The sequence below is a fragment of the Bacillus rossius genome, chromosome 5, assembly GCF_032445375.1.
Source record: "Bacillus rossius redtenbacheri isolate Brsri chromosome 5, Brsri_v3, whole genome shotgun sequence".
Taxonomy (NCBI): Eukaryota; Metazoa; Arthropoda; class Insecta; order Phasmatodea; family Bacillidae; genus Bacillus; species Bacillus rossius.
Window position 1 is genome coordinate 51,462,934 of NC_086333.1, and position 17,482 is coordinate 51,480,415.

The window sequence follows — 17,482 nt, forward strand, 5'->3', positions numbered from 1 at the left end:
ATGTTTGCAATACTTCACGAAAGACATTGTAACTATGTATGACAAAAATAATGGAATATTCAGTATTTTTTTGTTTTATTATGTTTATTAATATGCACAGCTAATACTGGAAAGCTATTCAGGGAACCGGTTTACAACTAACTTTAACTATCGGGGGATACTGGGACAACATAAAGCATAGTCGCCCGGATCTGAATCCGGACCCAGTATTACCGCGAACACCTTTTTTTTTTTCTTGGTCGCGATGGAGTTGTTTGCATGTAAATGTGAAAATTTCAAAAACATATCTGCAGTAACAAATGAATATTTCCGTTTTACGGTACGTTCATCCCCCCCCCCCCCTTTTTTTTTTCCAAGAGTGAAATCGTTGCGTACGTTTGGTAGGGGGGAGGGGAAGGCGCGGATTCTTCTGGACACCCCTGGGTCGGCAGTCGCGTGGCGGACTGTCCTGTGCAAACCTGGGCGGGCGCGGCCACTTCCTTCCTACCCAGAGGAGGCCCCGAACAGTGTTTGCGGCGAAGAACCCCGGACTCGACACCCCCTCCCACCCCTCCCCCCCCCTCCCCAACCACCACACACTTGCTGCGGTCCCGCACCCCGCCTCAGGACTAAAAGTCCAAGTGCCCCACCCTTGCATAGTAGAACTTCTACCACGCCCCGCTCTTCTTCCAGGACCATCCTTCTATTCCTGTAATCCACCTGCTTGTAATAATGCATGACCTTTGCATCCCGCATGTATGTGCCCAGGGTTTTCCCTCTGTCTATGGAGGTTTTACCTGGGCCCAACTTATCTAGTTTTAGTCTAGAATTAAGAGTGAGGGGAGTTAGTCATGGCGAAAACGTCTGCCATGGCTGGCCAATCCCCTCCTAGCACATGATGCACGTGACCTTTTCTGCATGGTTAAAAACCCGCATGTTTAGAGCGTATAGGGCTTGCCCTGAGACGCACTTAGAGTCTTCCCTACCTAGACCCCTCCCTTACACACTTAGTTTTAACTTAGGTTAGGAAAAAAAAAACACCCCGCCTCAGGGAAAAACACACAGGCAACGGCACGGGTCTCCCTGTGCATGTCACAGGCGTAGGTGGATTTCGAAGTATCTGTATATTCTGGAAAATTTTTGGAAACTTCTATAAACTTTTGGAACATTGATTTTTCCCGCATGGATTGAAAGTAGTGATCATAGTCATGAAATTGTTTCATTGTCATCCGGATTACAAAGTTTCAAAACGGTATTACAATAATTGTAAGTAGGTTAAAAATAGTCTTACAAGATTTGATCACACAGTTAGTTACAAGTGAAGCTAATAAACGCGTGTTAAAGACGTACTGTTTGTTTGCTTGTTTTTTTTTCTTTCTCCCTCTCTCCCCTCCCTGGAAGTGTCAGAGCGGACGCGCATACTATCTTGAACGCATGCACCGTCGTCTAGCGCTCGTCAGTCACGTTCCGGCGATGTACTCTGCACACGCCGCTCCGTGCAGATACGAGCGGTCGGGCACTCAAAACCCGGTGGGGGGGAGGCAGTGTATCTCGGCGCTTGGCTCGCCAGAGCTGTGTGTCCGAGTGTGTCTTGTCCGAGCCCTCGCTGTCTCGCCGCGATGCGCGGGTCCGTCGATGATGCGTCCCAGACGCTCCCCATGCATCCTCACGTGAGTAGCAACCACCAGTGCGACCAACACCTGCATCGTGTCAACAGGGGCCGGAGACAGGGCAGTAGCCCGGGGACCCAGGACACCCGCTTCATTTTCATCTTCCTGGCTGGTCTAGCTTTCTGTAATATATATATATATATATATATATATATATATATATATATATATATATATATATTATATTAATGAGAAAAAAAAACAAATGTTGACTAACATGCAATTTATTTATTTATTCGATTTCAATTGAATTTTCATGATTTCATATTTGAAAAAAAAATCACAAAGAATTTACTGCCTCATGAAATGACGCAAAATCAAACGATTTTAATAGTTAGCATTTTTTTGAAAACTGATCCCTGTATAATTTATAAGGAAATAATATTTAAAATGTTTTATATAAATTAGCAAAACAATAATCGAAATTTATGTTCCAGCTTGGCTTAAAAAATATTGTTTCAAAGAGTTTAATTTTCTAATTTTCCAGTGTAGAGCCCTCAGAACATCCTTATCTCTGGGGGCTGTTCCTACTACCTTCCCATGCCCCCGGTAAGGTCTCTCTCCCAAATACAGTAAGCCAATTAAAATATGTCCAAGTTATAAAAATTAATAGTATCAACTGTAAGCGTTGTAGTGGGTTGGTTCAAGGTCACAATTAAAGAGTTACTCAAACAGTTTTAGATAAGCACATGCGCGAGTACTGCTTTGTTGTTTTCTCGCTTGTAGCGCCACCTACGCAAAATGGTGACAAAACGCGCAAAGCGTTTTGTGTTCAGTTAATTTGCTAAGAGTGAATCTGAGATTTCAGCCCTCTCCGTTGGAATCTCTTTGTATGAGAGTGGTTTAATTTCCAAGTCCCTGACCGTTGGCTTGGTCGTAGTGGTCGAGACGACAGATCTCTTTTTCGCTGGTCTCAGCGTTCATCTGACAAAACGCAATGCGATTTTTTTTCCTTTGGGGCTTTATAAAACATCTTGTTTACGTTCCTCCGCTACATAATGATTTGCCAGAGTTTACACATAGAATAGAAGAGGCTATTGCTTCAATTACTCCGGACGTGTTAACCAAAGTGTGGGAAGGATTGACTTTAGGTTGGATGTGTGCCAAATCTAAAGGTGTTCATATTGAACCTTTGTAAGAAAATTAGTTTAGTTTATCTTCAATTTGTTATTTGATTTGTTGTAAAAAGTCTAAATTAAACTGTTATAACATACCATTGAAACTGGGACATTATTTTATGGACACTCTGTGTCACGGCCCCTCAAAAGTAAATGGATCCAGGGCCCCGCAAAGTCTAGGGCCGATACTGGCGGACGATGCATCCCTGCCTACAAGGATCGCTGGATTTTGTGACCCATACTCTGAAGTTTCAACCACGCCGAAAAACTGAATAGTTCACCTACGTTTCGGTCGACGCTGCAGTCACCATCGTCAGGGTGACATTCTGCTGGACTGACTGCATTCCGAATAGTTGGAACTTTTTTATTTTGGATTTTACTTCAGACGGGCCATTCCTTGAAACAACTGGACAAAAACCTCTCTGAACACGATCTTTCCTATGCCTGTTCCAGCTCAAGAGTACACAGGATGATCCACGAAAACTAATCGCCACTTAAAGGCCTATTCCTTACACTATTTGAAGCACAATATGACATATAGCCTAAATTTGGGCCTATTCCTAATTTTGACGGAGTAATTCGATACATTAGGAAAATTACTAATACAATGATAAGAAATCTTTAAGTAAATATTGTGACGTATTGTCAAAACATATTGTTTACAGTCAAGCATAACAAATGCTTGTAATAAACTAACCAAAAGTGTGTCCGTTTACGTCCACACACCTAGCCGCACGTGTCTCACTACATAGCTTAACAAGGTTGCTGTTAATTCATGCGTGATAGCTGTTTGTGCAGTCATTTGGCAAACCATTTCCTTCATACAGCCCCATACACAGTAAGCTGTTAAATTAAAGGCATCTTTGTTGAATTTCTCTGTAAAAATTTGGAATAGGGCCCATAATTATGTGACAGTGTGCTCCTGTGAGTGGCGGTAAGTACTTGTTAAATGGTCTGTATTAGGACAAGTAGTTTTGTGTTTTAGTAACTCCTCGACTGAAAACACTCGGCCTGTATTCAAAATGGCTCGTATTAGCTTGAAGGAACTTTATTTACGGTAACTGTTGACACGATGTCAACACATGGGATATCGCTGGTTACTTTTAAACTGATTCGCTTATAAACTTATCAAATTCGGGTGAGCAAGTTTAATACTTACCGTTATCTTTATTTTTGTTAATGAAGTTACCTTTTTTTTAATTGTGCTTGATTAGATGCGTTGAGGGTGCAATTGAAATGTGCGCTCGTCATGCAACGGAAATTTAAAAGCATTCGCCTTTCGTTCATTTGCGTTCAAACGGAATGTTACACGTGGTTTATTCGCAAACGAATGAAAAGCAGTGTGTACAACAAAATAAAATTGGAAAACTAAATTATATATACTTTTAAACTAATGTCTACAATTATTACTATAATTAATACAACGTTTTTAATACTGACCCCAGAGAAAACTGTTTCTGTTATTTGGTTTTATTTAAGTTTACTTATAGTTTATCAGCCGAGAATATTTTGTTATAACATACATGGCGTTGATCATATTCACCCCTGCGCTCTCGCTTCCTTTTGATGTTAACGATAAGCTTTATTGACTCACTAGCCGTGTGCCCGTTTGGATTTACCAAAATGTCATCCCATATTTAAACCTATTAGGGGATGAAATTTCAAAAATCATTTCTTAGTGCTCACCTACATTATATAAGGAACTCCTACGCAAAATGTCATTTTTCTACACCCGCCGGTTTAAGCTCCGCGTTGTATGTCAGTCAGTAGATGTTAGAGTTATATTAAGTAGAAGATGCCAAATAAGCGTAACTCCTAACGTCGTACGAAAGTACAGTCGCCTTTTGACTTAGCCAAACATACATTATATAAGTACAAATTTTAAGCAGTGGTTTCTAACAATATGGTATATGCAGAGCTGAAGAAGTCAGCGCGCGTTTTAAAGCTTTCTTCTAATGTTGGCTTCTAAAGTTATTCTACGCACTTGGATTATTTTTCTCTGCAGAGCTATACCTTGTTCACCTACAGTACAAAATTATCTGGATACTTTTATGTATTAACGTGGATACGTTTTACATGAAATCAAGCGAATATTAATCAACACGACAGAAAATATTATAAACTGGTATTATTTATCTGATTGTATAATACCTTGCTAGGCAAAAATATGGATAAAGCTAAGAATTATTAAGTAATAAGCTAATGACTAACTAATGAGCAAATTGCGAGTCCTAAATGAGGTGTACGATTATTTTACATTCCATGTAACGTATTTTGGGTATGTATCTCCCCTGAAAAAAAAGGCGGAACTAGTATGCACAGTGTAATTCTATGAAACCGAAAACATATTTTACGGTAGAAATTAAATTACTCTAGGGATGCATATAGATTTTGAAACAACTACCGAAGAATCCGGATTGAATGTTTAGAGTCATGTTACATTTCATTTAAAAATATAAGCTGCAACGTTTGTGTATTAAACATCGAAATTTTGTCCGCGTGCAAGGAAATTATAAAAACATTTATTTAAAAAAACGCATTTTCATCTTTCAATGCACTACGTTACTACGTTATGGGTGTTGGTTCTGATCTCGCGAAGGCTTTACAATTTCAATTTCATTATTTAAGCGTTAATTTTTAGACGTGACATGAAAAATGTCTCGAATTGGACAATACTTTAAAGAATTGTCGTTGTTATACGTAAATACATTTTGCCACTGCTGTTTATTTGTTCGACTTTAATTAATTTATTTTTTTGGCTTTTATTTGACGAAGTTAAGGCTTGTACGCCTTCTTTTTACACTGAATCATGAGACATTAACAACGTAAGATAAGTTATATCTAGGAATCAAATATTAAATCACTTACTAAAAAATGTCAAATTACAGCAATTATTAATCTACCAATTTAATGTCCATGTTTAGTAATAACATATATCATATATAAGTTTTATTAAATATAAAAATATTGTCAAATACTAACATATAACATTAAAATTGTATTAATAGAAAATATATATATTAAAACGTAATTAAAATTCTTATTATGATATTGTCATTCTCTCACAGTCACACATATATTATTCGTAAGCAACTACGTGTAGTTGTAAAGTGCTCGTAAAAAAACCCATCCTGTGTTGCTTTGCGGGAGACAGTTGGCAAATGGGTACAACTAGTACAACTGTCAAATTTGAGACAAGTGCCATGGCAAAGATATGCCACGCCATCCGTAGAAAGCAACGGACTCTTTTAACAGTGCCTCGGTTTGTGGTCCGTCTTCAGCCGCATCAAACCAAGTCTCGCCACATCTTTAGTCTAAAAAGAGATACCCGAGTACGTTCACGCTGGAATAAATGAATGTGGCGACGAGTTCAAACTTGCAGGGCGATGATGCACAATCCGCTGATTTGGAGCGTGGCTATTGCCAATGATTTCATGGAATTAGGAATTGTTTTAATACAGCATGATGTGACGTAGTTTAAGTCAATTTTTTTTACCTAATCAACGTCACATTTTCACGGCCAAAACAAAGCAATACAAAATGGTGCTTCACCACGTTAGACGATAGCAAGTAAGCATGCAAATGGAATCTCCTTCGTCAAACACATTAACTTCCATAAAATACAGCCGTTTGACACTGTGTCCACAGTGCAAACACCAACCAATCAACGTGACGTAGACCATGAGCTGGAGAACAATGGCTCCACCCGTTCACCATGTAACCTTGCAGACGCGGCCACCCGTTGATTACGGAACGTTGTTTCGTGAGTGCTGAAAATAACACAACTATCCAGCACTATGATGCAATACTTTATTCTTAAATTTCTGTCCAACTTTATTTAATTTGAAATACCACCCTGTAGTTTTTTAATGAACAGAAATATTCATGTAAAATTACGGATATTTGTAAATTTGTACATTTACACGATAAAAAAACTGTATTACTACAAAATAATGTTCGTAGTGCATGATAATGGGTTCAGATTCTCACCCGAGAATTTATCCTTTGTTTCATTCCATTACCTCCAATAATTAGTTATTTTGTAATCGTTCCATGATTATACAGTATTAACTACGCACATTAATAAGCGTAGTAAAAAAATAAAGTCAAATTATTGACTATTCAATGTATCTTTGAAGGTTTAAAAAAATTCTGCTTTAGTGCGATATCAATTAAAATTTACAATTATGCGGCGATTTTCGTAAAAAATACTAAGTACTATCTCGAAAAACGTATTTCATATAAGCAAAAATAACCAGTCATGTATTGAACAAAGTTACAATATATTTCTTCGTAGTTTATACAAATTATTTCTTTCAATTGGTTTCCAAAAGAAGCTTTGGTAAAACTATAGAACCTTCCTGTGAGTCTGAGCCTTAAAGATCAGAGACAATAACCAAAATACACCATCTTTGTTTCAACCGCTTTAGGCCATGACCATTTCATATCACTTAAGGTCCAAAATTTGGCTTCGTAAAAGCATATTAGGCCTACACAATGAAGTAAACAGTGACTGAAAACTAAAAACAGTTTTTCCTGTGAAGTAGTTTTAATATTTAAATAATTTTTGGGAATGACGAAAACTGTATCGGTACTGTGTCCATAAACCCTTTACGTTATGGCTTTCAAAAAAAATGTAATGCGTACTCTCTGCCTTAACGAAGGTAAATTTGTTATATTCTAAGTTAAAAAAAAATTGTAATGCCATGAAAACTGTAGAAAACAATGTGGCTTCTTTCGATGTTTTTGTGTTAGTGAGGAGGAATTATAAGTGCGACGCTCGCTGGTGCTTCTAGCTCGGTATCGACTCTAAACGCATGGCTTGTAACAGTCCACACGTCCGACTTACCCTAATTGGTCCGACTGTTGCACACATTAACACTTGAAAAAAAAATTTCTGGGATTGAAAATAATGCCAAGTTCATAAAAAATTTAGTTCGAAATGATTTATGGCGGCATTAAAGTCTCTCGACAACAATTAATGATTTTAATTGCTTTTATTATCCTTGACTGAAAATTCACGTAGTACATTTGCGGCCATCTTTCAAACATAGCATTGTTCCAGATTATCCACAGGAAAAAATATATATTACTAACAAAGATCACTGCTTCTAAAACAATTTACTTTTAAATGGTACCGAACTGACTGATGAACAGATTTTTCACCACTGATATTAAAAGCCCGTGGTTACTTACGACGCACTCTACGACACAAGAACAACAACAAAAACCATTCACGTTTGCCTTGTTATGCACTTTTGCCGATGACTGTGATCAATGAAATCTAAATACAAATGTCCAAAAAAATGTTTCCATATAGGCGTAGCCTGACCACAGTCACGAAAATTATTACAACTCACATTATTACATTCATTTTTTTATCCATCGCCCGATCGCGACCTTTCGGTATCACGAACAAACGAATACTGGACGACCTGATCATCTCCATCCACGAAGAGACGTGGTCACGTGTTCCTCTCAACCAATCACACACAAGCTTTAAACACACTTTACAAAATTAGCCAACCAGGGAACAAGTAACATACTTACAAGAAAAGAGTTTATATATATATACATAAATAAAACCATACATAAATATATACAGTATAACCAGGTAATTTCCCTTATCCATTTTTTTTTTTTTTAAATTCTGATGATAAATTTGTATTGAGGTCCCATTTTCGGCAGGAACTACCATTTCTCTGTCTCTCTATTTTGTACTTCAGGGGATCGCCTGCGTCACTCTTTCTCACTCTAGCATCACGGGCGCTCTGGGTGTTATGAGGAGTCCCAGAGATGCGGTGGTTTCGGATAGGCGTCCTCAGTGCTTGCTGGACGGTCTTAGCCAGTGAGTTACTGTTGGTTGCTGAATGGGTTAACAGAGGGGTTTGGTGGTGTCGATGCTGGGATGGGTCTCCCCAGCATCTCCGAGCCGCGCTGAAGTGGCGTATCCACCACCCTCACCATGTGGTGCCACGCCAAATCAAATCTGCCCACAATGGGGTGTATATGATGGTCCCTGCAAAAGGGTAATTGGCATGTAATAAATTACGCTTGTGATAGTCGCTGATTATTCCGATGTAATTTATCGTCATATTGCATCACAATGCTTCCAGACAAAGAACAATATCAAAATAAGTAAAGGAAATGCATGGCCACGCCTGAAAATTCAAACAACCAGTAAAATAGTTAAATAACTTTTAGGGGCTTTACCAAATCATATAAACAAATCATAAAAAATACTTAACATCATCAAATGAAAAATCTCATCAAAACATGTTAAAATACAAATACTTCAAAAGAGAACTAACAATTTTTTTACACCATACCAGAAAACCTTACCAAGTGTCATCTCTGACTATAATAACATAATAAATCATTACTAATAAAGACAATATTTAATTGTTGCTACAGGCTGTGAACTGGCACGCAGTATTCTCGTTATGAATGTAAAATGTCAGGGGTAACCATAAAACTTTATGGTGGATAATTAAAGATAAAGGTTTAATGCAAGCACCTTGAGTGCTTCCAAGAATCTCTACCGGGTTTACAAACCTAAAAAATATTCTAAAAACACGCGTTTTAGCACTTTTCACTCTTCTAAAAAATACAATTTAAAACGGAATATGGAAACAAAACTTCTCATCTGCCCTAAGCGTATTCTAAAATGCTTAAAAGTTTCAATGTTTCTTTAAAGACCTAGTCACACTGTCGAACTTTCGATCCGACACCTTTCGATAAAGTTGTTCTAATAACGTTGGAAGGTCATGAAGACACCGAAAACGTCCCTAGCGTAGCCATGTTTGTTTGAAAATTGGGACAGATGCATATACTACTGATCCTAAAATTTGTTGCATGTTATACGGAATAGGCATATCAGAGTCGTGTCTATGGAAAATGGAAATGATTTGCGTGGTTGTCTGAACGAATCTTTGAATTGTAGTATACATGTGAGGTCAAAGAAGTTATTAAGTTAAAATATTGACAATATTTTAGGTATGAATATTTTACTCTAAGTACTTTATCTGTCAATAAAGCAAATTATGTATGTATAACTTTTAAAGATCGTAGAACTTTCATTTTACTACGCAACGAATATTAATTTCATTTAAATTTCGAAATGTATTGAAAGCTAATAAATAACAAAAAAAACACATTAAAATTTTTAAAGTGTTCGTACAGCACAGTGAATCATTATTTTAATTTTAAATTAAAGCTAATATCAAAACATTTGAAGAAAAAACATTTGAATACATGTTTGAGGTCATCTGTCCAACTTTGTTTGGTTGGTGAAAATGAAAGCCATGTTTCGTCTCATAATGTACTTAAAACTTTGATGTCAAATGCAGTTGGTGGCAAAAATTTGAGAGAGTGACAGAGCATTGAGTGGAAGTGAATCAGAGGTGATGGGGAAGTACAGCACCGCGGCTCGTGAATCATGCAGAAAAGGCGAAAAGTAACAATCGTCGGTTATTTGGAGACTTGGCTTTGCTGTACCAGGTATATCCCCGTTCTCCTTCCCTCTCTCTCTTACTCTCTCTCTCTCCCTTCCTGTTCCTCGCCTAGACGGCCGCTTCTCCGAGGAATGCCAGGAATGGAGTCATTGTTCCCGGAACAGCTGGGGCCGTGACGTCACTCGGCAAACGGCGGGCGCGTGCGGGCAAAGAGAGCGCCGCCTTTGCTTTCTGTCGCCCTTAAACCCCCCTCCCCTCCTTCGTCAACCGTCCTTGCCTGATTCTCTTCTGAAGAGTTTCACCAGCGCCGCGGTCCGGATGTGTGACGTCCGTTTCCGCGGCGGGCCGAGGCGCACGGCGGGACGAAACCCTCAGACCCGGCTCAGGAGAGGCGGCAAGCTGGATCCCACTAGTTGGACGTCGAGGAGTGCAGCGATATAGCGAACCCCATTCACACACAGTCAACTCGTCCTCCGCTCTGGCGGGCTTTCGACCCGACACCTTTCGATAAAGTTGTTCTAATAACGTTGGAAGGTCATGAACACACCGAAAACGTCACTAGCGTAGCCATGTTTGTTTGAAAATTGTGACAGATGCATATACTACTGATCCTAAAATTTGTTGCATGTTATACGGAATAGGCATATCAGAGTCGTGTCTATGGAAAATGGAAATGATTACCTCTCACACTCTCATCCTCACCAGTAGACTCGGCACAGGAGACGCTACTCGGCAGTTTATAGTAGTCCCACGCTGTAGGATCTTAGTTGTGAGGAATATGTGATAAAAACAAAAGCAGTTAAGCCTGGAAGGAAGTGACACGAAAACGCTAAGCCGATCCTTTTTTTTTTTGTGTTGCTTCTTCTCTTCTCGCAGGAGAGCAAAGCGCAAGAATTGCCCCTGCTTCCTCGGGTTCTAGCATCGCACTGACCTCCCGCTGGGAAGAGAAGATGAGTCCACAAGTTGCCCGGTGTGAAAACCAGCCCGAAAAAAAAGAGTCTTCAAGCGGCAGTCAACTGGTTGAGAGGCAACCAGGCAACTCAGTTGAATCAGCCAGACCGCCTCGTCTGAAGAGGGCCTGGCTGGACCTACGAGCTCTAGAAGCACGATGAGCGCTAAGGGCGACACTGACTAGCGCATCTCACGTCTATTCGCCTCTACGCGCCAGGCAAAGAACTGGCGTGCAGTCTTCGGGTCGGTACTACTTTAAGCCGCGACCCTATTATCTCAAGCTGAAATATTGAAGATAAAGGTGCCATACACTTCTCTATACAAATGACAATACATTTTTGAAAACACCCACTTTATACTTTTTCACTGTCCAAAAACTACACTTTATAGACTAAACCATGAAACTAAACTTTTACATGCAAGTGCAGTGCTGCACTTCTGATTTTGAACCACTCTCGTACAGAGATTACAATTATGAGGGGCTCCATAATGTTGCCAAATAAAGTTTACAGGTTTACCCTCTACTAATTGGGGAAAGAGCCATTCCTTCATCATAGCATTGAATATATATATAAGTTATATATATTCAATGATCATAGGTAACGCTGCATGTGAGAAAACAGCAAAGCAGTACTTGCGCATGCGCTTTTCTAAAACTGTTTATGACTCTTTGATTTTGACCTTGAACCAAAACCATTCAACGCATACAGTTAATACTATTAAAATTTACAACTTGGACATTATTTCATGGACACTCTGTGTAATAGCGGTAAAAAAGTCATGCATGTGTCCAACAATATGATTGATTACTTGCGTGATCTTCAACGGCTAGAAAATAATGTGTAGCAACTATCTGATTAGTAATATTTTGCCCGAACAACAGATGCAGGGGAGTTATAGTGATGAATGTACAGGAAAATCCCTTGATTAAAATGAATGACAAGAAAATGCAATAGGCAACTCGGGGTTTGAGAGGTATGAACAGACAGACACCATATTGGTTTCAAAATTTTAAGGCCGTGACAATTTCTTATAGTTAGATCATCAAAATTTGGTCTATTCATAGCCAGAGGCGTAATTTCACCTTTTACTGGGGTGGGCAAGACATACCGGGGATAAGGGAGGTATGGAATACCCCCACGTACAAGGGCGGTGCGTAGGTCCTATCCCGGAAAATTAAAAAAAAAAAAAAAAATGGTTGTCTGTAAAGTCGATTTACGGACGATAGTTTAACGTGACAACGTCATAAAAAACATTGATGAAATTATAACATACTTTTATGAATAAAATTGAATAATTTTTTATTGAATTATCACTCTTTTGTATGGATACACAGAAGGAGTGAAATGAAATCTACAATTTAATTGAATAATTTACTTTTATTAGCACTCATTAATACAAATATGTTTATTTCTTTAACGAACAGATTATTTTAACTATAACTTTTATACATATTTGCTATTTAAGTTCTTCCAATCTGTGTTATTCTATTAAGGATAGGACGATGATAGGAAAAATAGGAAACGAATGGGAGTGTTTCAAGTTTAATGTGCCTCGAAAAAGTCAAATCGATGGTTGTTCCAATCGAATGGAAGAGAGATAGATGCGGCGTCAGCGTACAATGAGCGTAATGGGACAAATCGTAACGGGACAATGAGTAATCCTTTTTCGTGCGTGCAGCCGGCGTTCATCGATTTATTAGACGTTGTTACAAAAATCTAGCATAAAATTGTTATTAGTTTCTTAAGCTTTTTCAGACTTCTTTAACTATTTAACATTTTTCTATTTAACATAATAAAGTACAAGATTCAATAAACATTTTATTTCTCAGCACCTAATTAAAAATTAATCAAGAAAGTGCCGTGATTGCAAGATGTTTTCACAATCGTTTGTAAATTATTTATATTATTACTTCAAAATGGGGTGGCTAAATACTAAGTGGGTACATTCTGGGGTGGCAACTTCCACCCCTTGCCACCCCCAAATTACGCCTATGTTCATAGCATAGTTGATAATTTGATTAAATGCTGGAAGTTAATAATGAACATTTGCTACAAGTAGTTGACATTTGGACCACTGGCTTGCAGTAATTTACTCATTTTTGGGAACGAATACATCTGTAATAATAGGTACTGTCGATAGATAATATTTTATGGTCTTTGCGAATCCCTAATCATGTTATCTGTGCTGAGATGAAGGCAAATTTTCAATATTAAAAAATATAGGCTATATGGCATGAAAGATTTTTAAAACTAATACGGCTAGTGGAATTTTATTTATTAATCCCGGATATTTACGAAGAAATATTTCTAAAATAGGGCAATACAAGTAAACTTATATGCGTTATCCAGTTTTAATAAAGAGGATGAGGTCTCGCCATCTTGCAATTTCAAATATTTTGATACCGCTTGCAATAAAGCTTCCGTGCTAAATTGTTAGACTTAACATGGCATTGAACTTAGCTTTGGCCACTTTTTGAAGTCAACACTTGAGAACTATTAGGATTATCATGATAGTTTAGTCACCCGTACTAAATAATTAGTTATTTCCTCACGGCACTTACAGACTAGAGCCTGTTGGTAAATACGTGATTTCAACAAAGAAAAGAAGATCCTAGAGATATGATTTATGTCTTAACATATCAACAATTATTGAGATAAATACTTAAAAATTAGAACTATAGCAAAAAGGTTGAAAAATCAAAATGGTGGGGCCTAATAATCCTTAAAAAAATAATTTCTAGGTATCAAATGACCAATGACACCATTTTCCAAGCAACAAAAAAAAATTTCACCGTGAATTTGGCCTGTTATTTTTTTCAAACAGCAAATAACGTGAAAAACAAACCAAAAATTGCGATGCTCATACACTTAATGAAACAACCTTTGAATTGCAACCAAACAAGAATTAATTTCATGAAAATACAATAACCCTTCAAAGACCGATGTTTAGGACGTAGTGGGATCCCCTGAATTCACATTTTAAGTGCCTTTCGGATTACCTTATTTAAAAAAAAATTCATTGGAATGAAATTTTTCTTCCCTGTATTCCCGTAAAGAAAATAAAATAATGTCCCTGGGGTTCTATGGGATTATAAAGTTTAACTTATTTCTTAGTGATCACCTGCGTTATATAAGGAACTCATATGCAAAATGTCATGCTTTTAGACCCATCGGTTTAAGCTGTACGTTGTTTGTCAGGTAGTCAGTGTTAGAATTTTATAAGTAGATGTGGCCGATATGTAACTATTTCTAGACGAATATAAATTATTACCCAGTACGTTACCCAGGATTCGAACCTGGGACTCTTCTCTTAGAAAGTCAGCGTGCATCCAACTACGCGTCGAAGGTTGGCTCCCTAATAGAGTGGTCACAATTTATCGAAATCGTAAATGAACGATACTGCTTTAAATGTGTATACATAACACGGGAAGTGACATTCATTAGATAAGATATATTCGCATTGTTGACCTCCACCACATCTGCTACTTCGTCCGGTTAAAAGTGACTGCAATTTAAGGACTCGTGCTTTCGTACGTTTGAGAGAGAAAGATTTGTATTCCGAGTTATCCTGCACTAAGGCTTTCCGCATCTGCCAGCGATACGGCACTAAAGCAGTTTCTGTGACTGTTCCAGCTCATCAGCGTCATGGAGCAGACGATAGCGCATGCGAAAGCCGCGCAGAACGACGCGTCGCCGGTGACGTCGCAGCCACCTTCCCCGCAGCAGCAGCAACAGCAGCAGCAGCAGCAACAGCAGCAGCAGCAGCAGCAGCAACAGCAGCAGCAGCAGGCTGTGCTGAGCCTGGCCTCGGACGCTAGGTCGGTCATCACGAGCCAGCGGCACGTGCGAACCATCACCACCGCAGGCCGCATCACCACGGGCCATGTGATGGACGAGGAGGAAGACTATGAAGAGAGCCACCAGCAGCAGCAGCAGCAGCAGCAGCAGCAGCAGCAGCACAGCGTTGAGGAGCAGAAGGTACCGGGCACGCCGCCCCAGGAGGACACCCAGCACGGACGCAGTCCTCCTCCTCCGCAGCAGCAGCAGCAGCAGCACATACACCTCCAGCAGCAGCAGCACGTGTTGTCGCCGGCCGCCGCCCCGGAGGCCAGCCACTCCAGACAGCCGTCGCCGGCCGCCCACCTGCACCAGGAGGCGGCGCGGCACTCGCCGCAGTTCTACCAGGAGCCGCCGCAGCACAAGCGCTACCCTCCGACGGCGCAGCAGCTGCGCTACACGCCCCCCGCGGGCCACCAGCTGGTCTACCTGCCGGAGCGCGTCTACCAGCAGCACAGCTCGCCGCCGCCGCTCATGTCCATCAACAGCCTGCACCACTCCGGGGGCCACGCCGTGCCCCAGCCGCAGAGGTTCGCGGCGCGGCCGCAGCAGCGCTACGCCTCGCCCACGGCCGAGCAGCAGCAGCAGCGGTACGCGACGCCGCCCTCGCTGCACGTCTACCAGCAGCAGGGCATGACGCCGCCGCCGCCCCTGGAGCACGTCGACCAGGCGCAGCCGACGACCGCCTTCGCCGTCAAGTTCGAGGACGCCGGCGAGATGGCGCACCTGCAGCACCTCAAGGAGGCGGCGGCGGCCATCGCGGCGCAAGACGGCGGCGGGGAGATGGTGCCCGCGCACCACCACCAGCACCACCAGCACCACCAGCACCGCATGCCGGAGGCGGCGGCGGCGGCGGTGGCGGCGTCCACCACGTACACGACCCTGGAGACGGTGACGCTGACCAACGCGCCCGCCGCCGCCGCCACGTACCAGGGCGCGTACGGCGACGCGCACCACTACCAGCTGCTGTCGGCCCCGGGGACGCCCACCTCGTCGTCGGGGACCCCCGGGTACCCGGCGGGCAAGCAGCACCAGCAGCAGCAGCAGCAGCAGCACGGCGGCGACCTGTACACGCTGTGCTCGTCGCCGATGGGCTCGAAGCAGGTGGTGCTGGCCGGCTCGCCCGACGGCGCGCTCGTCTACATGAAGTCCGACCCCACGCTGGCGTCGACGCTGGGCGCGGCCAAACCGCCCACGGCGCAGCAGATCCTGTACGGGCAGTACGACCAGCAGCCGCCGGGGTCCCCCGGCTCCCAGCAGGTACAGTCCGTCGACCGAGACACGACACTAGCTGCCTTCTGTGTTGCATTCGCATCCCGCTGAACATACTGTTTGCGTGTGAATAATATTTTAAAAAATGGGTGCGTGTACTTAGGTACGCGCGTGAGAAGTTATACATACTTCTTTGGCATCATTAAAAAATATTTTTTAATTGCATGCAAATAATTCTCCGTGGTAGCGTTATTCTCCATGGTAGCGTTAAACGTTTAACGCAACCTTGTTGGAAGTCGCATTCGAAGTATAACTTCAAAAAAGAAATATGTGGACGGTCTCCTGGTAAAAGGTAACAAGTCAATAATTCACTTTTTGCAGGAGAAACAAAAAACTCTTAGATAAAAATTGAATTTAAATACTTAAATTTTACTTGCATTATTCTTTTATTTACCAACATATTTACCAACATAGTTGTCAATGATTAAAATGCATTACATATTCTAAGTATACTTAAGAGTTTAAGTGACTTGTTGACTAACAATCACCAAAATGTGACTTGTTAGCTTTTACCCGGAGACGGTCCATATAATCATGGCGCTCTGAAGTTGGGTTTTAGGTCTCTTTGACAACGAGGTCCATATGATTGCTATTGTTTTATATTTTTACATAATTTACGCGGGAAAATAACATGTATTAACCGGTACAAATATAACACAGAAGTCAGATTGTGTGCGTCTGCTAATTTGTTTATTTGTTTTTTGTCTACGTGCAAGTATTCTTACATCATATGCCTTTTATATAAAAATCACACAGTAAAGTGCATTATTTATTTTTAATGCTACGTAAATGGGGAAAATACATTTAACTACTATTTACTACACAATACTGAAACTACTTAAATATTATACACACATCATCAGTTAAATCATCCAGAAATATAGTGATATTATTGTTATTTGAAAATTATTTTTAGTTTGTATTATTCAGGAAAATAAGTACAATTTGTGTAGCGAAAACTCTAAAGATATTTTTGAAATCGGTTTTTTGTAATTCAATTCATACCGAATAGGATGGATATGAGTTATATAATTAAACTGATTTGTGCTTCTATATATATACGCACTAGTTATTTCGGCAGATGGTAAGACCCCAAGAAAAAATTCAGTTATGTCGCCATGTCCTAATGTTAAGAACCATTCTAGCATTCGCCTGGGATGGACAGTCATACAAGGTGTGGGATTTTGGACATTGATTTA

At 40.5% G+C, this 17,482-nt stretch overlaps 1 protein-coding gene across 1 annotated transcript in view; it reads left to right on the top strand.

The window, feature by feature from the left end:
* Positions 1-1,566: 1,566 nt before the first annotated feature.
* LOC134532263 (homeotic protein female sterile-like) overlaps positions 1,567-17,482 on the top strand; it is a 40,603-nt gene continuing 24,687 nt past the window's right edge. The window contains exons 1-2 of the mRNA XM_063368683.1: positions 1,567-1,649; positions 14,808-16,271. Coding sequence (XP_063224753.1) covers positions 1,599-1,649; positions 14,808-16,271 — 1,515 coding nt within the window. The 5' untranslated portion in view covers positions 1,567-1,598. The remainder of the gene's footprint in view (positions 1,650-14,807; positions 16,272-17,482) is intronic.